The sequence below is a fragment of the Macaca fascicularis genome, chromosome 7 (genome assembly GCF_037993035.2).
Source record: "Macaca fascicularis isolate 582-1 chromosome 7, T2T-MFA8v1.1".
In the NCBI taxonomy this organism is placed as follows: Eukaryota; Metazoa; Chordata; class Mammalia; order Primates; family Cercopithecidae; genus Macaca; species Macaca fascicularis.
In genome coordinates this window covers 134,650,042-134,675,052 of record NC_088381.1, presented here as the reverse complement: position 1 = coordinate 134,675,052, position 25,011 = coordinate 134,650,042, and the positions used below count along the sequence as shown (strand labels likewise).

The window sequence follows — 25,011 nt, the reverse complement described above, 5'->3', positions numbered from 1 at the left end:
TAATAACTGGGTAGGAAACATACCTTTGGGGATAGCTAATGGCAGTTATGGAAAGATACTCAGTTCTCTGCACGTTTGGATTACAGAAGCATGCTCCTGGCCACTTGGAAGGTATGGTGATGTCCCCACTCCCCACTGAGAGAGAAGATTCCCATGTGGATGGGCTAATCACACAATGGGCTGATTGGCTTCAGATTGCTTTGCAATGAAATGCACAGTAAAATCATCATCCAGTCTTGTTCCATAGCATTTCTCTTTTGGGGATTCAGGATTCAGTATAAAAATGAGACCCTTAATTCTGGGGACCTGTTTTTGCCTTCCAGCTGAGCCTGGTTATCAGGCCACAGAAACTGCATGCTTTCCTGGCCCTGTTCCTCCAAGGGATCAACCCTAAAGCCAGTAATTGAATTAAGAAACTGGCAAGTGAAAAACCTTACAACTACTGGATCTTATGTCCGTGTGTGTATTTGTATGTGTTGTGTGTATGATGTTTACATATAAAAGAGCTCTAATTAATTGGCTTAAAAATAAATATTGCCAAGAGTTAACATTGTAACATGTAATTGAGACTACTAAAGAAACAGTTTTACATGCAAAGTGTGTAAGGAAAGTAAGATGTGTTTTTGGTAACAGATTATAAGAAGGCATGGAAATGTGGAATTTTTTGGCTAGATTAAATATTAAAGGATTGTTTTTAGTTAGGATAAAGATGAAGGTTTGAACAAATTGTGGAAAGTTGGTGAAAAATTAATTATAAAAGAGATTCTGTGTGTGAACATACTAGATAAAGTTAAAGGGGTATTATTCAGTTTTTCTGTAAATTGAACATTGGAATAAAAGCACAACAGGGTTTCTCTCAGAACACTGATCTGCTCTTTAACAAAAACTGTAAAGGGTTATAAAAGATTTAGAAAAATCTTACCTTATGGTCAAGCTGATTAAAACTGGATAGGTTTTATTAAGAAGTGGGTTTATTTGGGAGGCCAAGGTGGGTGGATCACCTGAGGTCAGGAGTTTGAGACCAGCCTGGCCAACATGGCGAAATCCCCAAAATACAAAAAATTAGACAGGCCTGGTGGTGGGCGCCTGTAATTGCAGCTACTTGGGAGGCTGCTGTAGGAGAGTCACTTGAACCCAGGGGGCAGAGGTTACAGTGAGCTGAGATCGTATCATTTCACTCCAGCCTGGGCAAAAGGGTGAAACTACATCTCAAAAAAAAATAAACAAAAACAAACAAACAAACAAAAAGGAGTGGGTTTAACATTAATAGCACATCAATGCAAAGATGAAATGTGGTTTATTTGGTATAAAAATCATACAGGATGCACTGTCAAATGTGAAATGGTGTTAACTTTCTTTGAGCTGTATTTGTATAAATATGTTACTGGTATGTGTTTCAAAATAATGAGAAACTCCCATAATTCTGATATGATTTAGTGTATGTTATTAATAATTATAATTATTACATAAAATCATATGTCATTGTGTGTTTTAGGGCAATCACAGTCAAAAACACGATTTGTCAATATTTTGTCATTCATAGATTAACTGTTGTCTTGTTTTGATCCTGTTCAAAAGGTGGCTTGTAATCAGCTATAGGACTCTGACAAGTGCTCTTGAATGTAGGTTTCTGATAAGTTTGGAGATTGTGACATTAGAACAGAGGAAAAAACATTCAGTACTCACTGAGAGCTGAAATGTTTGTGAATCTCAAGCACTGCAGGAGTTGACTGAATTGACTAAACTAATAGAAGATTGAAGTAGTCTTTTTTGACTTTTCTTAAAACATTGCTGATCCTTTGTTTTGTTTTTCAGTCAAGGAAACATTTATTTTGAGCTACTGACAGCTGTTAACAATTGAGTAAAGTATACTGCTGTGAACAAAATTTGGAGCATATCTGTTTGTCTCTACCTGATTTCTCCAGAAACTGGAAACCATTTGTGAATATTCTTCATTTATGGCAATATAGATGTTTGCATAAGTGCAATAAGAATCAGTTTTTACTTGTATTAGGACACAGTTGGAGAAACTGGTTCTTTTACCAAAGCTTTGACTGGAATGGCATGCTTTCTTTTAAGGAACCAAATGACATACAGAGCCAATAAAAACCCCCTGGGAAAACTGGTCTCATACTTTGTTTGCACAGTCCCTGTACAGTGTTCCTGACCTGTGGTAATTAAAGAACGTCACTTTCTGACAGGCCCAGTAATTCTGAGTTATCTTGGGACCTCAAGAGGACAGGAACTTACCCAACTCATCGGTATCTGAGGGTAGAAACCCATTGCTGGGCTCAGCTTTAAGAAAGTCTTGTCTGAGATTCTTTATCAAACAGAGTTCCATCAAAGCCAATTTTAAAGCCTATGTGAAAAATAATTATTCTTGCTGCACTTTACACAAATAATTAGGCCAAGTATAATAAAGTAGATCATTTTCACCATGATTTGTCTTTAGTAAAAATAGGAGACTGGAGAGAGAAAAATTATGTGTCAAGAACTATGGGACATCTGTTATTAAATTCTAGTCTCATTAGTTGTTTTTGAGTTTTTTTCCTGCAATTTAGAGTATCGCTGCTTATTCCCGTGAACCAATCAGTTATCTCTGGCTGTAGCTCAGAAGAAACAAGAGTAATGGGTAATGTAAAAATCTGAATCAGTATCCTAATTCTGGGCATGTATTGGAATCAACCACTAACTTCAGAATATCAGCTTGGTTCCAACAACTGTCCAATTCATGGAAACCCTTCTTATTTAGTTTACTTGGGATAATTTTGCTTATTTAGCTTAACTCTTGTGGAATATATTACTGTTGTACACTATGTGTAGGAATGCAGAATAAGCTTACTTAATGTTCTCTTATATTGAACACTTGTGAATTTTCCAGTTATCACCTTTTGTTGGCCCTTGACATACTAATGCTTTCTGACATCACTCCTTTTTACCCTGAATACAAGAGACCCTAATAGTCAGGCAGGAATATCATTGCCGCTCTTCAGCCTGAAGAAGTTTGTGCCTCTACAACCCTTAGGATTAAGGGTTGTCTTATAAAAGGGAGGGGGGAAATATGTCACACACGTTTGAACCAGAATGACTCCATCTTGAATAGGAAAGGTAAAATAAGGCCAAGACCTAGTGGGCTGCACTCCCAGGAGTTAAGGCACTCCTACAGGATGAGCTAGGAGGTTGGCAGAAGATACACTGTACATGTACTACTATTTCATGTACTTATTATTCTCTGCATGTCTCATAATTTTAGTTGAAAACTAGACCTGTTATGTAATATATTATAGCAACTCTGGATGCTGATTCTTCTCCTCCTCACCAGGGCTTTTTGTTGTTGTTTGCTTGTTTATTTGTTTACTGAATTGGTGATGCTATCTTAGTTAAGTCTGTTTGTACCCACTGTGAAGCTTCTGATATCATTTCTCAGCGAGCTCAGTCTAGGCACTCACACAGTTACTTAGGGATGACTGTCTGTTTTAGTAGGGCTCTCTTTATCTTTTTCTTTCCTTGATCTCTCTGTTAAGCTATCTGCCTTTTTTTGTTTTTCTACCACACTGGTTTGCTAGACTCCACTACGTTTTGGCTGATTTTTTGCACTATTGTTTTAAACAATGCCCTGGGACATAAACTGCCCCATAGTCGAATCCAATTTAACTCAAAAGAGATAGTTTTTCAGTTCAAATTTTGAGGTTGTTCTGACCCCAAGAGGACTCTTTTCAGTCAACTCTTTCTGAGACTCTTTCTGGTCAACTAGCTGGTTTAGCCTCATTTATAGATTGGTTATATACCTCCTTGGAATTGCTCATCTACCACCAAAATCTCCATTGTGTTAGAGGGTGTCCTTAGCCTTGAACTCCCCAACATTCTCTTTCAAATAAGGTCAGTTCCTTTGGGAAGATAATTGGAACAAACTGTTCTTATGAACTGCCTCTCTTTCTGAACAAAATCTCTGGGCCACTGTTCAAAGTGCTGGGTAGGTATGATAGACTATGGTCTTCTATACTCAACTCTCCTGTTGTGGATGTTCTGTTCTATGAGAAAACTGAATTAAGGGTGACTGGGGCTCCAGTATTCTAATACTGTTGAATCTGGGCTATAGCTTCCATCCTATGGAGAAGGGGTGCTGAGTAGAGCAAGGAAGTCCTGACGTCTTGGCTCCACCCATCAGAAATATAGCCACTGCAAATCAGAACTGAAGTGATGAGAAATGACAAAGGCCTGTTCACCTTAGCGACATATCATATCCCTTACTCGGGTGCTTAGGGGAGAGAAAGCCTCATACTCTAGGTCACACAGGCCCCATGAAGCTTCCATCAAGCTGACTATGAAGAAGGAATGGATCAGGTTGTGGTTAAAGTGCCACAGACTCTGTTTTACCTGATGTTTAGTGGATTTACTTTAATACATTTTTTTTTCTCATTTGCTGTTGGCCCTTGAAACAATATACAGATACTTTAAGTAGATTTTCTTTATAATTTTCATCAGTAATGCTGTTTCATTGGAGAATGAGTTCCTAGAGTTCCTCATGCACAATTTGTAGAAGTGGATCCAGTGACAACCTAATTTTTAAAAGTATCTTATATATCAATTATGTTAAAAATATAGAGAGAATTTAAAAGTAAAAATGTATAGAACAAGAGAGAAAATATTTATGGCAAAATAAAAATATATAAAGAAAATGTACCATTTAATAGAACAAAACAAAAATAGGATGACTAAAAATAATTTTAAAAGAAAGTTGGACATGGTGGCTCATGCCTGTAATCCCAGCACTTTTGGAAGGTAAGGCAGAAGTTTGAGTGCAGGAGTTTGAGACCAGCCTGGGCAATACAGTGAGACCCTCTGTCTATAAAAAACAAATAACTTTTTATTTTGATATAATTATGGATTCTCATCTAGATAGAAAAGCCCTTCAACATCTTTTCTCCAAATGTAACAACTGCAGTACAATATCACAAACAAGAAAGAGTATAATGCAATCCACCAATTGTATTTAGATTACACCAATTTTACATTTATTCATTTGTGTGTATTTACTTCTATGCAATTTTATTATGTACATATGTATATATGTGTGATCAACACCACAGTAAGACACAGAACACTTCCATCATACATATCCCTTGTAAAACACTTTTATATGCATAACAACCTTTCTTCCTATTTCTCCTCCCTAAACCTCTGACACTATTTTCCATGTGCAGAATTTTGGCATTTCAAAAACATTAGATATAAATGCAGTAATACAATATACAACTTTTTTTTTTTTTGAGACAGAGTCTTACTCTGTCACCCAGGCTGGAGCACAGTGGTGCAGTCCCAGCTCACTGCAACCTCAACTTCCGCCTTCCAGTTTCAACTGACTCTCCTGCCTCAGCTTCTCGAGTAGCTGGGACTACTGGGGTGCACCACCATGCCCAACTAATTTTTATATTTTTAGTAGAGACAAAGTTTCACCATGTTGGCCAGGCTGGTCTCAAACTCCTGACATCAAGTGGTCCGCCCACCTTGTCCTCTCAAATTGTTGGGATTTCAGGCGTGAGCTTTTTCATCTAGCATGTCCCTGAGATCCAACAATAGTTCATTCTTTTTCCTTTTGATCACACAATAGTATTCCACAGTATGGATGTAATGACAGTCTGTTTAATCACTCACCCACTAAAAGATATTTTAGTATTAATAGTGTCTGGTTTTGCTTACCTACCACCAAAATCTCCAGTGTGTTAGAAGGTGCCCTCAGGCTTGAGCTCCCCCACATTCTCTTTCAAATAAGGTAAATTCCTTTGAGAATATCATTGGAACAAACCAATGGCTAATGGTCATTGGAACAAACCAATGCCTAAAGATATTGAAGAACTTTTCATGTTCTTATTTGCTATCTGTATATCCTCTTCAATGAAATCTCTTCATGTATTTTGCCCATATTCTAATTAAATATATTGGTACTGCTAAGTTTGAGAGTTCTTTATAAATCATAGTTAGAAGCCCTTTGTTGGATATGCAATTTGCAAATAACTTCTCCCAGTGTGTTGGGAAGGAGTCTCATTCTGTTGCCCAGGCTGGAGTGCAGTGATGCCATTTTGGCTCACTGCAACCTCTGCCATCTGGGTTCAAGCAATTCTCCTGCTTCAGCCTCCAGAGTAGCTGGGATTACAGGCATCCACCACCATGACTGGGTAGTTTTTGTATTTTTAGTAGAGAAAAGTTTCACCATGTTGGCCAGGCTGGTCTCGAACTCCTGACCTCAGGTAATCCACCTGCCTTGGCCTTCCACAAGTGTTGGGATTACAGGAGTGTGCCACTGCGCCCGGCCTGCAGTTTTTGTTTTCATTCTTTCACAGAACAAAATTTTTATATGTTGATGAGCTCCAGTTTGTGAAACTTATATTGTATGAACCGTGCTTTTTGTGTTGAGTCTAAGGCCTCTTCGTCCAGCCCCAGGTCCTAAAGATTTTTGCTTTTTTTTTCTTCTGACAATTTTACAGTTTTATATTAAAGTCTACCATGTATTTTAAATTAATTTTGTAAAAAAGCATGAGGCGTAGACTGAGATTCTTCTTTTTTTCCCTTGTCTGTTGATTTCCAATTGTTCCAGCACCATTTGTTGAAGTCTATTCTCCACTGAACTGCTTTTGCATCTTTATTAAAAACAAATTGAATATATTTGTATAAGCCTACTATAGGTTCTCTATTCTGTTTCATTGATTTATGTTTTTATTTCTCTGCCAATACTATACCATCTTGAATACTGTAGATACAGAATGAAACTTCCATTGGGTAGAGTTATTCTTTCCACTTTATTCTTTCTAAAAATTGTCTTAGCTGTTCTAGGTTTTGTGTTTTTTCATATACTTTTAGAATAAATTTATACAATTTTATAGCCACAAAACACTTGCCGGGATTTTGATAGGTATAGCATTAAATTTACAGTTCAATTAGGGGAGAAGTGACATCATTACTATGTTGAATTTTTCAATATGTGAACACAGAATGTGTCTTTATTCAAGTGTCCTTTTATTTATTTATTGTTTGGCAGTTTTTGCTTAAGTATAACATATGTGTGCTTGTAAGTTTGTATCTAGATATTTTCTTTTCTTTTGAACAATTGTAAATGGTGTTATTTTAAATTTCAGTTTCCAAATGTTTGTTTATAGTATATAGAAATCCAATTGAGTTATTTTCCTTTTTGTGTTTATCTTATATGCCACAAAGCAGCTAAAATTACTTATTCTTATAGTAATATTTTCCTATGCATATAATTGAGTGGTTTGCAAACAGGGAGTTTTATTTCTTACTTTCTAATCTATGTGCTTTTAGCACATATTCTTGCCTTACTGTGCTACCTAGCATTTCTAGTACTATGTTGAATAAAAGTAGTGAGAGAAGATATTATTGCTTTGTTTCCAATTTTTGAAGGAAAACATTCTTTCACCATCTCTGTTATCTATAGGTTTTCTCTAGATGCTCTTAATCAAGTTAAGGTCCCATCTAGTCCTAGTTTGCTGAGAGTTCTTATTATGAATGGGTTTTGAATTTTATCAAAAGCTATTTTTGCATCAATTAATATGATCCTTTGATTTTTCATCTTCAGCTCATTGACATGGTAGATTAGATTTATTGTTTTTCTACTACTGAAGTAGTTTTCTGTATATTTCAAATAAATCTCAAATGGTCACGGCACTTAATTCTTTTTATACATTGTTGGATTTAATTGATAACACTTTATTGAGGATTTTAGTTTGTAAGAGATATTGGTTTTCCATTTTCTTTGTTTGCACTGTCTTTCTCTGTTTTTGGTACCGATGTTATACTAGACTTATGAAAAGTATTTCCTCATTTTTTATCTTTTGGAGGAGATTGAGTAAAATTGACAATAATTCTTTCTTAAATATTTGGTAGAATTCTCCAGCGAAACCAAAAAGAAAGTCCTGAGGCTTTCTTTTTCAGGAAATTTTTCATTATGAATTTAAGTTATTTAATGGCTTTTATACCATGTAGATTGTCCATTTCATTTTGGTTTTAGAAGTTTGTGATTTTCGAGGAATTGGTCCATTTCTGCCAAGTTGTACAATTTACGGTCATGAAGTTTTTAACATTATTACCTAATTATTCTTTTAATGAATAGAAGATCTGTAGTAATACTCCTTGTTTCATTCATGACATTGGTGATTGGGCCCTTTCTCCTTTATCTTTGCAATTTAGCAAGAGGTTTACCAATTTCTTTGAGCTTTATAAACAAGCAGATTTTATTTCACTGATTATTGTTTTCCTGTTTTCAATTTTATTTATTTCAATACTTAAATATATTTTGCTCTTCTTTTCTCCTAGTTTCCGGAGGAAAAAACTTAGATTACTGATTTGAGAACTTTCCTCTTCTCTTAATGTCTGCATTGCACATAATTTTTCCTCTCAGCCCTGCTTTCACTGCTTTCCAGATTTTTTGATGTTATATTTTCATTTTTCATTTGATTGTGCAAATTTTTAAAATTTCATTTGAGACGTCTTATTTGATTATTTACTAGAGTATATTTTAATTTCCTCTTGCATATATTAGAGCTTTTCCTGATATTTTTCTGTTTTTTTTTTTTTTTTCCTGGTTTGGTTCTATTATGGTCAGAGGACATATTCTGCACAATTTCAATTGTTAAGTACTGTTTTGGTTTATGACTAAGAATACGGTTTTCCAAGGTAAATGTTTCATGTGTCCTTGAAAAAAATGTGTGTTGTTTAATTTTAGGTGGAACATTCTGTATATTTCAGTTTTTAGCACACATACTTTTAAGATCGCTGCTTTCCTGGTAGATTGAGCCTTTCACAGTATGGGATGTCGTCTGTCTCCAGAATTTTTCTTATTCCGAAGTCTACTTGGTCTGATATTAATATAGTCACTAATGCTTTTTAAATTTTATTTATTTACTTATTTTTGAAATGGAGTCTCACTCTGTCACTTAGGCTGGAGTGCGGTGGTGCGATCTCGGCTCACTGCAACCTCCGCCTACTGGGTTCAAGCAATTCTCCTGTCTCAGCCTCCCGAGTCGCAGGGACCACAGGCATGTGCCACCATGCCCAGCTTTTCTGTACTTTTAGTAAGGACAGGTTTCACCATGTTGGCTAGGCTGGTCTAGAACTCCTGACCTCACGTGATCCACCCGCCTCCACCTCCGCAAAGGCTAGGATTACAGGTGTAAGCCACTGTGCCCAGTCCACTCCTGCCTTTTTTTTTTTTTTATTTATTTTCACACATACATCTTTTGCCATCCTTCTGTATCCTATTGCTTACTACCTACTTATGTCATTGTTTTTGAAATTAGTTTCTTTAGAATGGCATTTATTGGATCATTTTTAAAAAATCTATTTTGTCAAAATCTGTCTTTTAATTGGCATATTTAGGTTATTTATATTTAAGGTAAGTATTAAGACCATAGGCCTTAAGTCTGCATTTTATTATCTATTTTCTGTTTTTGTCTTGTTTCTTTTTCCTGTTTTTATCTGCTTGCTTACTGTGAATCACTTACATACTTTTTAGAATTCTACCTTTATTTATAGCATTTTGAGTATATTGCTTTGTATACTTTTCTTGGTGGTTGTTCTGAGTATTACAATATACATATATAACTTACCACAATCTATCAGTATTGACATTTTATCATTCCAAGTGCAATATAGAAATCTTACCTCCATTTAGGCAACTTTACCCTTCCACATTTTAAATATGATTGTGTTAAGTATGTACATATATGGAGTACCATATTATATAGTATTATAATTGTGATTTTAAAAATTATAAGAAAATACAATCTCTTGTATTGACCCATTCTGCTGTTCTCCCCTTTCTGAAGTTTCAGGCCTTTTTCTATTACTTCCTTTTTCCTTAAAGAATTTATTTATCCATTCTTTCAGAGTGGCTTTCTAGTGACAAATTCTTTTAGTTTTCTCGTTTGAGTATGTCCTTACTCATTCTTGAAGAATAACTTAATTGAATATGGCACTTGTAGTTGACAGTTCTTTTTTCCAGCACTTGAAAAATGTTGTGCCACTTCGGTCTGTTGCCCCTTGTGAGTTTTCTATATTGGTGATGGTATTTCTCAGTTCTATAATTTTCATTTGGTTCCTTTTATAATTTTTATTTATTTGGCAAGATTTTCTATTTTTTCATTTTTAAAGAGAATTCATAGTTGCTTGTTGAAGCATTTTTATAATAGGTGCTTTAAAATCTTTGTCAGATAATTTCAACACCTGAATCTTCTTTGTGTCAGTGTCAGTAGACTGTTCTTTTCTCACTCATGCTGTGATTTTCCTTGTTCTTGGTCTGATGACTGATATTTTTATTGTCACCTAGGACATCTGGTGTTTTATATTTGGAATTATTTAATCATTTTTAGCAGATGTCTCCCATGTTGCAATGTAACATGAGGGCCTTATGGACATGTATGGTCAGCTTCTGCAAGGTCTCACTGACACAACTCTGGCAAAAGTGAAGCACTGATTCACACTGTTTAATTGAGGACTGTAAGGTAGAAGTACAGCTCCCCTCTTGGCTCTGCTGAGATCTTTCTAGTGAAAGTTGACATTACCTTGCTCCGTTGTTGATACCAAGTAGGGGTGCATGCTAATACCAAGGGTGGGGGAGAGTAGATGGTTGACTCATATTGTGAGCAGAAGTACCAATAGCCCCACCTTGCTTAGTCTTGTTGATACAACTGGGGGTAGAGGTTTGCCTGTCTGCCAGGCCTTCCTTACATGGGAAAGGAAAGGTGAAACAGTGGTGACTAGCTCTACTTTGTGCTGCCTTGTTAAGTCTCACTGCTACTGAATGGGGATGGCGGCTCAGCTTATCACTGGACTCCACTGATACTACCCTGCTGGGAAAATTGGAGCACAGCTTGTTTCCACCGGGCTGGTGACAGATCAACTTCTGCTTGGTTTCAACTTTAATATAGCCAGGAAATCAGAGTGACATCTGCTCTGCCGGGTGAAAGATGGAAGAATAGCTCCCTACTCAGCCCTGCTGCCACCACCAGGTGAGGGATTCAGAACTATGCCACTTACTTCTGTGGGATGGCAGGGGGTGATGTGGAGTATCAGCTGCCGGCTTGACTCAACTGAAACTATAAGGGAACTAAATAGTTTTCCCATTGGTGCTTAGCTGTAGTAGGGCAAATATTGCTGAAAAGCCATTCTTGCCTCTTAGGTGAGCCTTGTCCTGGTCTGTTGGCTAAACAGATAGGCTTTTGTAGGGGCATTTTTTGTTTGTGCCATCCGTTGGTGGTTCCAGGTTGAAGGCTTTCTTCAGTATCCTCTCCAGAATATACATGAGATAATAAGGAAACCCAAATAACTCACTGCATGCCATTTCTTAATTCCTGAGGTTCCCAGGTAGTCTGCCTTCTTCTTTCCATCTTTCAGAATCTTTCTTTTCTTTCTTTTTTTTTTTTTTTGAGACGTAGTCTCGCTTTGTTGCCCAGGCTGGAGTGCAGTGGTCCCATCTTGGCTCTCTGCAAGCTCGGCCTCCCAGGTTCATGCCATTCTCCTGCCTCAGCCTCCCGAGTAGCTGGGACTACAGGTGCCCGCCACCATGCCCGGCTAATTTTTTTGTATTTTTAGTAGAGACGGGGTTTCACCGTGTTAGCCAGTGTGGTCTTGATCTCCTGACCTCGTGATCCGCCCGCCTCAGCCTCCCAAAGTGCTGGGATTACAAGCGTGAGCCACTGCACCTGGCCCAGAATCTTTCTATGTTTATTTTATAATGCCTAGGCATTTTTAGTAGTAACAAGAAGGATCTGGAAGGAATCAAGCTACTCCGTCTTGGCTGGAACTGGAAGTCTCCTCAGCAGGAATACTTTTGAAAAACGACAGAGATATTATGATGTTATCTGGAGCAATCAATACATGAGCCAATAAAACAAAAAAGAAAAACACAGGACCTTTCCTACTATGCTAAAAAAGCACTATAATCAAAACCATACAGGCTGAGAAAAGAATAAATAGATTAATGGAACAGAAGTTCAGGAAAAGACAGACTTATGTATGTTTGTGTCCTAAATTGGAAAATTTAGTATATGATACATGAGGCAATTCAAACCAGTGGGGAAAAAATCGGATTTTTCATTAAGAATTATCCCTCAGGACTTTTCCCATGGGCTGGAAAAACAAAGACACATTTTAAAAATATTATATCAGTTTAGTCATCTCACATATAAATAAAACCTATACTAATATATGTTGCAGATAGATTAAAGAATATTTAAATATATCTATTTAAAATAAATGCATTCAAGATGGTAGTGTAAATCGGCATAACTACTTTAAAAAAGTGAGATTTCATTCAGGAAAGTTGAAGATACATGTTTCTTAATACCCAGGAATTCCACTCTTCAGTATACACTTCAGAGAAACCTATACATGAGTATCAGGATGCTCTTACAATAATGTTTATAGCATCACTTTTCATAATTGTCACAAATGGAAACAAGCTAAATATTCAACAGTAGGATGTCTCAGTGATCTGTGGTACATGGTGTATTTTACAATTAAACAAAGACGTTAGTTACAGTCAATAACATGAATGAATCCTACAAAAAGGGATAAAAAAGCAAGGCACAAAAAAACTGCATACAGTATGATTCAATTCATATGAAGTTCAAAGACAGCAAACATAAATTGTAATGTTTAGGGATGTGTATATAGGTGGTAAAACGGAACAAAAGCAAGGAATTGATAATGATAAAAATCAGAATGTAGGCCAGGCGCAGTGGCTCACGCCTGTAATACCAGCACTTTGGGAGGCCGAGACGGGTGAATCACTTGAGGTCAGGAGGTTCGAGACAAGCCTGGCCAACACAGCGAAACCCTGTCTCTACTAAAAATACAAAAATTAGCTGGGTGTGGTGGTGCATGCCTGTAATTCCAGCTACTCAGGAAGCTGAGGCAGGAGAATTGCTTGAACCTGGGAGGCAGAGGTTGTAGTGCACTGAGATCATGCCACTGCACTCAAGCCCGGTTGACAGAGACTCCGTATCAAAAAAAAAAAAAAAAATCAGAATAGTGGTTACATCTAGGGTGAAAAAGGGACTTCTGATTGGGCCACGAATTTATTCATTCTTTATATGGCTAAGGGCTAAGAATCCATTCACTGTTTTGAAGTGATTTACTACAATCAATAAATATATGTTTAATTAAAAAAATTTATGAACTAGATAATTTCTGGTGCTAAAAAATTGTGAAAGATTCCCACATCTGCCAAAATGTGATTTATGTTTAATCAGTCATATTATTTTAATAGCAAAAATACATATGCATATTTATTTTATACATGGTATATACTATAGATAGTGTATCAAATTCAAACTCAATTGCTCTGTTTAGACAATTTAAGATTACTCAGATACTACACAACTGAATGAACATTACATCCGTATGCTTCACATTCCTTTCAGTCAAAACAAAAATGATTATAATTGATTTTAGCTGAAAATGCTAATGTGCCATCAAGTATTAGTGAAATGTTTTAGAAGAGTTTTTCTTTGAGTACTCTGAAAGCAAGATGAATTCCTCATTTTTTTTTTATGCCTCAAGCCTCAAACTCTCTGAAGTTATTTTAGATATAATACCAGTAATCGATGGAAAAATTATGTTACCTATCATCCATGAATCCTGCTTTTTTTTTTTAAAGGAATCTCCTGAGGGATAACTCTTACAACTCTAAAATAAAAAAAGCATGCACAATGAAAAAAACTGATTCCTTTAGGAAAAAAATCACTATTTAAAAATAGGCAACATTCCTGCTAATTAAACTAATTAAAGAATATATTAATATTCTGCCTTTAGGGTAAGTCTTCTTTAAGGCTGCATCTTCAACCCAATTTTAATAACTCATATAACTTTTCTGTGAGATTCCATTCACTGACTAGCATGTCCTCAATTAACTCTCTTGTATGAGGACAAACCTTAATATCAATTACTAGATTGTATTTCTCTTCTGAGTTCCAGGCTGATTTATCCAATGACTTATTGGATATTTGGTAATCTGAGAGGGACCTCAAACTCAGTAAGTCCAAAACATCCTTTTTCCTATTAATAATATTCTGTCTCCAAAACATCCTTTTTAAGTTAACAGCAACACCATCTACTCAATTTCCCAAGCCAGAAATCTGAGTCAATCTTTCCATTTTCCCCTAAACATCCAATAAATTATCAAGTATTTTTGATTCTACTTTCTTAAATAATATTTTTCAAATCTTGTTTTCTTCTCTAGTCTCACTGTCAATGCTTAAGTTCAGGTTCTAATCATTTTGTGCCTACATTCCTGCAACCTGGTCTCCTTCCATCTAGGTAAAACCTCTTCTCTGCTAAAATCATTTTTCTTACTCATCATAGTAAGGCTTTAAAAAAGTACCAAAATGATTATGTTACTTTCTTCCTTAAAAATCACATAAAGGAATCCCATAATTTTCAGGATCAAAACCAAACTTCTTAACATGGGATAAAGGCCTGCTTCCAGCCCTTTATCTTACCAGTCTTTATTTATACCCTATAATCCGGTATCCTATTATTTCATGTTTATGCTTCTGTATAAAACTCCAATTTCCTGGGGGTTACCTCTTGGAAACCTGATTTACTTTTTCCAATGTCCAGGTGTCCCTCCTGTGTATTTCCATAAAACTCTTGGTTTACCTTCATCAGTTAACACATACTTTAATTGTATTATCAGAGAGGGTGCCTTTGTAATATGTAATTTCAATTCAATATTCTTTACATAAATGTAGCTTAATTATTTATATATTTATTAATTGCTTAAAGTTTCTAGAGTTCAATTTTTGGGTCATTATAAAATGTATTTCAAGAAGTAATATCCTCATGCTTTTCCAACCCTTTAACAACACTTGATATTTTTAGAAGTCATTATTGAATGTCAAAAAAAATCTTTATTCATTTCAATTTCCTCATATGAAAAATGAGAGACCTGGATTAGACCTAAAGTTCCTCCTAGCTAAAATATTTTATGAGTTCACACAAAGTTGGAATAAATTTCTTGAAAAATTTTTTAAAGCTAGAATATTAATTACCATATTAATTTCTGATGTTGACCATACATTAGAACGCTTGGCATATTGAAGCTAATAGTGTATCATATAATGGATCAATGGGCTTACTCGATTTAAAAATAATGCAAACAAATTACAAGATTTTTTCTTTTTAAAAATGTCCCTTGAGGCCAGGTGCAGTGGCTCACCCTTAATCCCAGCACTTTGGGAGGCCGAGGTGGGTGGATCACCTGAGGTCAGGGGTTCAAGACAATCCTGGCCAACTTGGCAAAAACCTGTCTCTACTAAAATAAAATTAAAAAAAAATATTAGCCGGGTGTGGTGGCACGTGCCTATAATTCAAGCTACTCAGGAGGCTGAGGCAGGATAATCACTTGAACCCAGGAGGTTGGAGGTTGCAGTGAGCTGAGATCATGCCACTGCACTGCAGCCTGGGTGACAGAGCGAGACTCTGTCTCAAAAAAAAAAAAAAAAAAAAAAAAAAAAAAAGCCCCTTGAGTCATAGAATAATTATTTTGAATTGAATTTGAATTTACTGAAAGATTTGAATTTATTGAACTTGATATTGAAAAGTTTAATCAAATCAAGCTTAATGATTTGTTGAGATCTTTACATGTCATTGTTAACATTTAACCAGTATTGTTTCTCCTTCATTATTACTATCCAATTATTCAATCTTGCTTTTGAAAAAAACAATACATTATGTTAGGAGATTAATATTCCATAAGACTTAGTAAAATGTTAAGAGACAGAAGAATATCATAATGCTCTAATTTTTAAAGAGTAAGTCAATTTTTCATTACTGTAATGTAAATTTTCAATTGAAATTGGCATACTGTGTTTTCAAAGGAACCCAGAAAAATATGTACTAAAAGACAGATATTTAAAAGTGGTGAAGACTTATAGGGAAAAGAAATTGCAACAAGATAAAAAGATAACCCATTATGCACACCAATGCTTATATACAGTGTTTTCATATGTAGATTTTTAATGAACTGCACAGGAAAGGGTTCCTTTTTGATTCTCCTAATATTTTAGTCAGAAATTCATTGCAAATAGCAGATAAGTCTGATGGTGATTATCTGATATATATAAATTTTTAATTCAACAACGATAACTTAGAATTAAATAATATTCTAACATAGCCAAAGATCAATGGCATAAAGAAAAAGCAATTCTTCCCCACCCCTCATCAAGATGCTAAGTCTTTGTAGAGGTGAAAAACGCCATACTATACCTTGATTTCTTCTATTTCGTCTGGTACTATCTTGTATGCTGATATAGTCCCACCCAACCTGAAATTAGAAGAAGAAAATATTCTCAAAACCAGCAATAGTGTTTTAAAAGTATAAAAGATTTCTGCCATTACCATCAGAATGCTACCAATAACTCTCAGTATTCACCCCAACAACCATGGAGGAAAAACAAACATTTTGTGCATACATTTTCCATGTATTAGTTTAAAAGAGGTAGATAATGAATGACTACCAAAAGAGAAAATATTGTTGATTTTTACCCATAACTAAACTCCTCTTATTGATGACTTTAATAATGCTGAAACTGTCACTTTTACTGCTGTATTCTGTCACAGCTAACATGCATCAGGAACTGACAGCAAACATGTTTGACTTTTTTAAGAAAGAAATCATAGCTTTTTACTTTTTATAGTAGCTTTAGGTTTACAGAAAAATAGAGCAGAAGAGCATTCACATATTCCCGCCCTCCCTTCTCCATGACTTTGTTTCCCTTGTTATTAACATCTTGCATTAGTGTGGTACATGTGCTACAACTGGTGAACGAACATTGATTTTGCTCCTTTTTTCAAGTAATTTGAACCGGGAGTCAGAAAGATGTGTGTGCCCAGCACTGTCCAAGGGGAAGAGATGAAAATTTGGGAGTTACAGATAATTTAATCCTTAAAGACAGTGATGCCATTATATGTCATATTCACCTGTTTGAAATATTTTTTAGAAAGCAACTAAGCTTCATATAAGATCATGTGCTAGGTATGTATCATATATTATCTAATTTAATCCTTGCAATTCTCTCTATTATAAAAATGGGGAAATTGAGACAGGAACATTCAGTAATTTTTCTTAAGCAACTGAAGGAACTAGCAAATGAATGAGTTGAGATGTACAAAAGTGTAAAATATACACCAGATTTTGAATACTTAGTATGAAAAACAGAATAATTTTAATATATTGACTACATGTTAAAATAACATTTTAGACATATTGGGTTAAATATATTATTAAAGTTAATTTCATCTGTTTCTTTTCACTTTTTAAAATGTGGCTACTTAGAAACTTTAAAATTACATACAGGGTTGTGGCTCCTATTACATCTCTATCAGGTACTCTAGGCTAATACACTCCAAATTACCTAACTGCCTTTGTTCTAATTCAGTGCTTACCAAGGAACCTTCTGATTACTTATCTAAGCTTGTAAGCACCTCAGTAAGAAAAAAAGGAGTATCATACGTAAGAGACTTATGTATTATGGACCCTTTAGGATATCTCCTCTCCCAAATGTAAAATAATAAATACCATTCTGGTTTCCATTAAAAAAAAAATTCCAACCAAATGATTTGTATTAAATATGCATTAAAACTCTTTAATATTTATTACCACTTATTCTTACTAAAGAAACTAGTGTTCAAATCTTTTTTTTTTTTTTTTTTTTTTTTTGACAGAGTCTTACTATGTCACCAGGCTGGAGTGCAGCGGCGTGATCTTGGCTCACTGCAACCCCGCCTCCCAGGTTCAAGCGATTCTCCTGCCTCAGCCTCCCGAGTAGCTGGGATTACAGGCACGCGCCACCACGCCAGCTAATTTTTGTATTTTTATTAGAGACAGGGTTTCACCATGTTGGCCAGGATGGTCTTGATCTCCTGACCTCGTGATGCCCCCGCCTCAGCCTCCCAAAGTGCGTATCCAAATCTTGATTTGAGAATTATTTCTTACACTTAAAATACCATGATTAAATGGTGGAAACACAAATGAATTTTAACTTAATTCACTTCATATGAGGTATACCAGTAATGTAACAAACAAGATCATAGTAAGATAGCTATAAGATCAAGTGGCTAAATAATGGAGGAAATTTGGAGGAATTCCATATTATGCTGAACATAGAAATGAGAAAGAAGATGAAAGCTGAGGTAAAAACGAGAAAAAATCCCAGAATATAGAAACAATCTAGAAAAAAACTAATAGAAACAAGTGAGACATATACATTATTAAAAATACCTGTTCACTAATAAACCTACTTCAGCCCATCATTTCTTTCCATTACCTGACTATAACCAAAATAAGGAAAACTTTACCAACTAGTAGTTTTTACCTTTGAACTGATTTCTGAAAATGACATTTCTATTTTCATGACTTCATTAAGCACAGATAGTTTAATATGCTATCAGTATTGCACAGTTACTGCACTGAGGCCTAGATAATAACTCACTCCAAATTTTATGTTCTTTCTATTATATTACAGTGTCCTTCTCATTGTTGAAGAAAGAATTCACTCTGGCGTAAAATATAGTTCTATTTTACTCTAGTCAATATATAAAAATAGTATTACATTGGCAGTGATAGTGGTAGTAATAGTTGAAATACTACACATAAATATATATATATATACACATACATACACATTTTTTTTTTTTTTTGAGACAGAGTCTTGCTCTGTTGCCCAGGGTGGAGTGCAGTGGTGCGATCTCAGCTCACTGCAACCTCCGCCTCCTGGGTTCAAGCGATTCTCCTGCCTCAGTCTCCTGAGTAGTTGGGACTACAGGCACATGCCACCACACCTGACTAATTTTTATATTTTTAGTAGAGACGAGGTTTCACCATGTTGATCAAGATGGTCTCATCTCCTGACCTCGTGACCCACCTGCCTTGGCCTCCCAAAGTGCTGGGATTACAGGCAGGAGCCATCACGTCCAGCTGCATTTTGACCATTTTAAAGTGTGCAATTCAGTGGCATTAAATACATTCACAGTATTGTATATCATTACTATTTCCAAAACGTTTGCACCACTCAAAACAGAAACTGTAAACATTAAGCAGTAATTCTTCATTTACCTCCCACCCCAGCTCCTGGTAACCTCTAATCTACTTTCTGTTTCTGCGAATTTGCCTGTTCTAGACACGTGACGTAAGTAGAATCATTCAACATTTGTCCTATTGTGTCTGGCTTATATCATTAAGCATAATGTTTTCAAAATTCTTTCATGTTGTAACATGTAGCAGAACTTTATTCCCTTTTATGGCTGAATAATACTTCATTACATATGCACACTACATTTTATTTATCCATTCAGCTGTTAATGGATGCTTGGATTGTTTCCATCTTTTGGCTATTGTGAATGATGTTATGATGAATACGGGCATATAAGTGTCTGTTTGAGTCCCTCTTTTTAAGTTTTTGGGGAATATACCTAGGAGGTAGAGTTGCTTTGTCATTCTATGTCTAGCTTTCTGAGAAACCACCAAGTTGTTTTTCACAGTGGCTGTATTATATATTCCTATGAGCAATATATGAGGGTCCAATTTCCACATCCTTGTCAAGTTGTTATATTCATTAAATGGCCATCTTAGTGGGTGTGAAGTAGCCTCTCATTGTGGCTTGAATTTGCATTTCTCTAATGACTAGTGATGCTGAGGATCTTTTTATCTTTTACTGGCCATTTGTGTTATCTTTGGATAACAAGTCCTCTACCCATTTAAAATTTGTTTTTTTTGTAGTTGTTGAGTTGTTCAAGTTCTTTACATATTCTGAATTTTAAACCCTTATCAGATATATGGTTTTAAAATATTTCTCCCATTCTATAGGTTGTCTTTTCACTTTCTTGATAATGTTGTTTGATGCACAAAACTTAAATTCTGACGAAGTCTACTTCATCTATTTTTTTCTTTTGTTGCTCATGTTATTGGTGTCATATATACAAATCCACTGCCAAACCCAAGGCAATAAAGATTTATCCCTGTTTTCTTCAAAGAGTTTTATGGTTTTAGCTCTTGTATTTAGGTCATTAATCCATTTAGAGTTCATTTTTCTATATGGTGTGAGGTATGGTTTCAAGTTATTTATTTTCCATGTTAAAATTTGGTTGTTGAGGAAATTTCCTTTCTCAAAGCTATGGTCACAGTTTTGACTTGGCACCCTTGTCAAAATTCAATTGGCCACAGATGCATGGGTTCATTTCTATATCTTCAGTTGTATTCCATTGGTCTATAGGTCTTTATGTCAATACCAGGCTGTCTTGATTAGTCTAAGCTTTGAAGCTGGGAAGTGTGAGTGTGCCAATATTGTCCTTTTTCAAAACTGTCTTGACTACTTGGGACACCTTGAAATTTTAGGGACCTCATAGAAATTTTAGGTTTGGCTTTTCCATTTCTGAAAAAAAAAATGACTACTAGAATATTGATAGGAACTATATTGAGTCTGTAGATAACTTTGGGTAGTAGACATTTTAAAAATATTAACTTGGTCAGGCATGGTGGCTCATGCCTGTAATCCCAGCACTTTGGGAGGTCGAGGCAGACAGATCACGAGGACAGGAGATAGAGACCATCCTGGCTAAGAGGGTGAAAACTGTGTCTCTACTAAAAATACAAAAAATTAGCTGGGTGTGGTGGCGGGCACCTGTAGTCCCAGCTACTCGGGAGGCTGAGGCAGGAGAATGGTGTGAACCCCGGAGGCAGAGTTTCAGTGAGCCAAGATGGCGCCACTGCACTCCAGCCTGGGCAACAAAGCCAGACTCCGTCTCAAAAAACAAACAAAAAAATCAACTCTTTCATTCCATAAACATGAGATACTTTTCCACTTATTTAGGTCTTCTTTAATTTCCTTCAGCAATATTTTGTAATTTTCAATGTCTTTCACCTCCTTGGTTAAATTTATTTCAAGGGATTTTCAGATGCTATTTTAAATGGAATAGTTTTTATTTCCAGTTTGGATTTATTGCTGGTATATAGAAACACAAATGATTTTTGTGTACTCAGCTTGTATCCTGCAACTTTGCTGAACTCATTTATTGGCTCTAGTAGCTTTCTTGTGATAAAAAACGTTTTATATGTAGCAGCATGTTATCTGTGAACAGACATAGTTTTACTTCTTCCTTTCCAATGTAGATGCCTTTTTTTGTCTGCCTGTTCTGACTAGAACCTGCAGTACAATGGTGAACAGCAATAGTGAAAACAAGAATATCTGCCTTGTTCCTGATATAAGGAGAAAACCTTTTTCTCATCACTGAGTATAATGATGTTAGCTGTGGGCTTTTCATAGATGCCTACTTATCATGTTAAGGAAATTCCCTTCTTTTCTTGGTGTTCTACATGTTTTTACCATAGAAGTGTGTTGTTGGATTTTTGTTAAGTTTTTTGTTTGTCAAATAAGATGATCATGTTTTTTGTTTTCATTCATTCTATTAACATACTATATTACAGTAATTGATTTTCTTATGTTGAACCACTCTTGCATTCCTGGTATATTCCTAATTGGTCATAGTATATAATCCTTTTAATATGCTGTTGCATTCCGTTTGCTAGTGTTTTCGCATCTATATTCACAAGGGATACTGATATGTAATTTTCCTTTCTTGTGATGTGTTAATCTGGCTTTGGTAGCAAAGTAATGCTGGCCTCACAGAATAAGAAAGCATTCTCTCCTCTTATATGTTTCAGAAGAGTTTAGGACAGACTGGTGTTAACTCTTTTGGGTAATTCATTGGTTTCTAAGAATTTGTCCATTTCATCTAAATTATCTAATTTGTTGGCATACAATTGTACATAGTATTCTCTTATAATCCTTTTTATTTCTGTAAGGTCAGTAGTAATGTTCCCACTTTAATTTCTGATTTTAGTGTTTGATCTTCTCAATTTTTCCCTAAGTCAACCTGGCTAACAGTTTGTCAATTTTGACGATCTTTTCTTTTCTTTTTTTTTTTCTGAGAGGAGTCTCGCTCTGTTGCCCAGGGTGGAGTGTAGTGGTACGATCTCAGCACTGTAACCACCACCTCCTAGGTTCAAATGATTCTCCTACCTCAGCCTCCCAAGTAGCTGGGATTACAGGCGCCTGCCACCATGCCTGGCTAATTTTTGCAGTTTTAGTGGAGATGGGGTTTCACCATGTTGTCCAGGTTGGTCTCGAACTCCTGACCTCAGGTGATCCACCAACCTTGGCCTCCCAAAGTGCTGGGGTTACAGGCATGAGCCACAGTGCCTGGCTGGTGATCTTTTCAAAGAAATAAGTTTTGATTTCTGTTACTCCTTGTTGTTTTTTGATTATTTCAACTCTAATCTTTATTGCCTTCTTTTGTTTCATTACGGCCTTCTAATGTGTTTAGCTATTTTCTTTTATGTTTTCTTCTAGTGAATCATTTTGACTCCCTTTTAATTTCCTTTTGTCTATATCTTTTAGATATTTTCTTTGTGATTATCATGGGGAAGAAATATATTTAACATTCTGAATTTATAACAATCTAGTTTGAATTGATACCAACTTAACTTCAATATCATACAATATCCCTGCTCCTACATAGCTCCATCTGCTAGTTTGGGTTTATTTTCTCTTCTTTTTCTAGTTCATCAAGGTATAAGGTTAAGGTAATTTAAGATGCTTCTACCTTTTTAATGCAATTTCCCCCTGAGCACTGCTTTCACCACATTCCATAAGTTCTCACATGTTGTGTTTTTGTTTTCATTTGCCTCAAGGTATTTTTGAATTATACTTGTGATTTCTTCTTTAAACCACTGGTTATTTAAGAGTTTAATTTCTCCATATTGTAAATTTTCTAACTTCTAATTCTTTTTTTTTGTTTTGGTTGAGTTTTAGATTTATTCTTTTGTGGTCAGAGACCGTACTTTGTAAGATTTCAATCTTTTTAAATGTATTGAGAGGTTTTATATGTGTGTGTGTGTGTGTGAGCTAATGTTACCATTTATCCTGTAGAATGTTCTATGCCTTCTTTTGTGTATTATCAGCAATTGCAAAATAAAACATGAATACATGTGGCTCTCCTAACTTACTTTATTAAATGTCATAATACATTTCTTACCTTAATATAAGTTCCTTTAATATATTTTCAATTTTACTACTTTTCTGAATGACATGTCATTATAATCAAAATTAATAAATATGTAGATAGTGATTACTGCCATTAAGAAACTATTCCAGAAAAAATGCTTGGTCCATGTTCATTTAAGAATAGTAATGTTGGTTAGGCACGGTGGCTCATGCCTGTAATCCCAGAATTTTGGGAGGCCAAGGCAGGCGGATCACAAGGTCAGGAGACAGAGACCATCTTGGCCAACTTGGTGAAACCCTGTCTCTACTAAAATACAAAAAAATTAGCCAGATATAGTGACGTGTGCCTGTAATCCCAGCTACTTGGGAAGCTGAAGCAGGGGAATAGCTTGAACTCGGGCGGCGGAGGTTGTAGTGAGTTGAAATTGCGCCACTGCCCTCCAGCCTGGTGACAAAGCAAGACTCTGTCTCAAAAAAAAAAAAAAAGTAATATTTAAAGGTAATTCAGGGTAGCTCAGAAATATTTTCATTTTCTGCCCCCATTGAAATCTGCTTTTCCTCTAGTTTACCCCAATTTTTTATGGTAAATAATTAATCATGTCAAAAATATGGAAATATTGGATGCATTCTTTTTTCTCAGTTCCTACGGCAATTAGTGACTAAGTCACTTATCTGGAAACACATTTTAATAATATCCTCATCACAGATGTTCAAGTCTAATCCTTCTAAAATATAATTTTTCAACATGCCACACCTTTAAGTAATGCATAATACCTTAACAAGTTAAATTTCCCTCATAAACCTCATTCCTGGTTCTATCTCTTGTCTCATTATTTCACAGTCCTTCTATGTTCTAGCAATGATCAATTAGTAGTTTCATAAATGTATCCATTTCTTAAACATATGTCTTCATATTACCCTTGTCCTGAATGTTCTTCTGCAGCCCACAAACTCCTAACCATCTTTTAGGATTCAATAAAACTTTCAGAAAACTTATCTGAGCTCTAGAAGCAGAGATAAGCACTTTCTCTGCTGATTGAATAGTGCCTCACTCATATCTAAATTACAGTGTTTGTCCCATTATTGTAATATTTCCTTAGAGATCTACATCCTCCATTAGATTATAAAGGTACATATAATATTTTAGTTACCTTTGCATTTCTGGCACATAGTAAGTACTCAAAGCTTGGCAAATTAACAAATGTTTGGTGTATTAATGAATCATGCCAAAGGAGTTAAACATGAGAATTTTCACCAAGATTTCAGCAAATCCTTTGCCTAAAAGAAGCAGCATGTTTAATAATCTTCATCCTAAATTTTTGTCATATACCACATGATATACATTGATTTCTTTTATAAAATAATTCATAGATGTCTTTTTTTGGGCAGTGTTTTACTCTTAAAGCTTTCACTTTGACTGAAGAAGCAAGCATGTGTTTAGTGATTTCCATAAGAAGCCAAAATATTGATTTACACAGTAAAGTTTAATGAATTAGTCTTGCTTAGAACAGAATGTTCTAAAAATATCACTGTATTTGGCTTAATTCCTGCCAGAAATCATTTTAACTAAGATTAACTAACATTATCTTATTTTTTTCCCCCAGGAAGATCCTGTTGTCTGAATGATGCCAAGGATTTCAACCTCATTAACATGTTTCTATTAAATATAAAGCCAAAACAACTAGCCTTTCTTAACATACATGTAAAATCAATTAATTCTATAAATGATTATTTGTAGTGCTTTCTATGCTTAAAGTCCTGTGGTAGAACATAAAGCCCTAGCTTCTAGTTCTAATTTTTAAAATCTAACATTGTTATAAGAAATTATATATCCTAGCAATATGGTTTATCACTGGTTTATTTTAAAATATGCAATATTAAGAAAACAAATAATAAAGTTATAAAATCAAGAAATGGAGAATATCTAATTCAATGA

General features: G+C 35.3%; 1 protein-coding gene across 44 annotated transcripts in view; it reads right to left on the bottom strand.

Annotated features, from left to right (window-relative positions):
* Positions 1-25,011, bottom strand: part of GPHN (gephyrin) — a 734,620-nt gene that overhangs the window by 400,336 nt on the left and 309,273 nt on the right. For all 44 annotated transcript variants that reach the window (XM_073997568.1, XM_073997563.1, XM_073997564.1 and 41 more), the window contains one exon: positions 16,282-16,339. Coding sequence is in view for 30 of the 44 variants with exons in the window: in XM_045397540.2 (XP_045253475.1) it covers positions 16,282-16,339 (58 nt within the window). In the remaining 14 variants the exon portion in view is untranslated. The remainder of the gene's footprint in view (positions 1-16,281; positions 16,340-25,011) is intronic.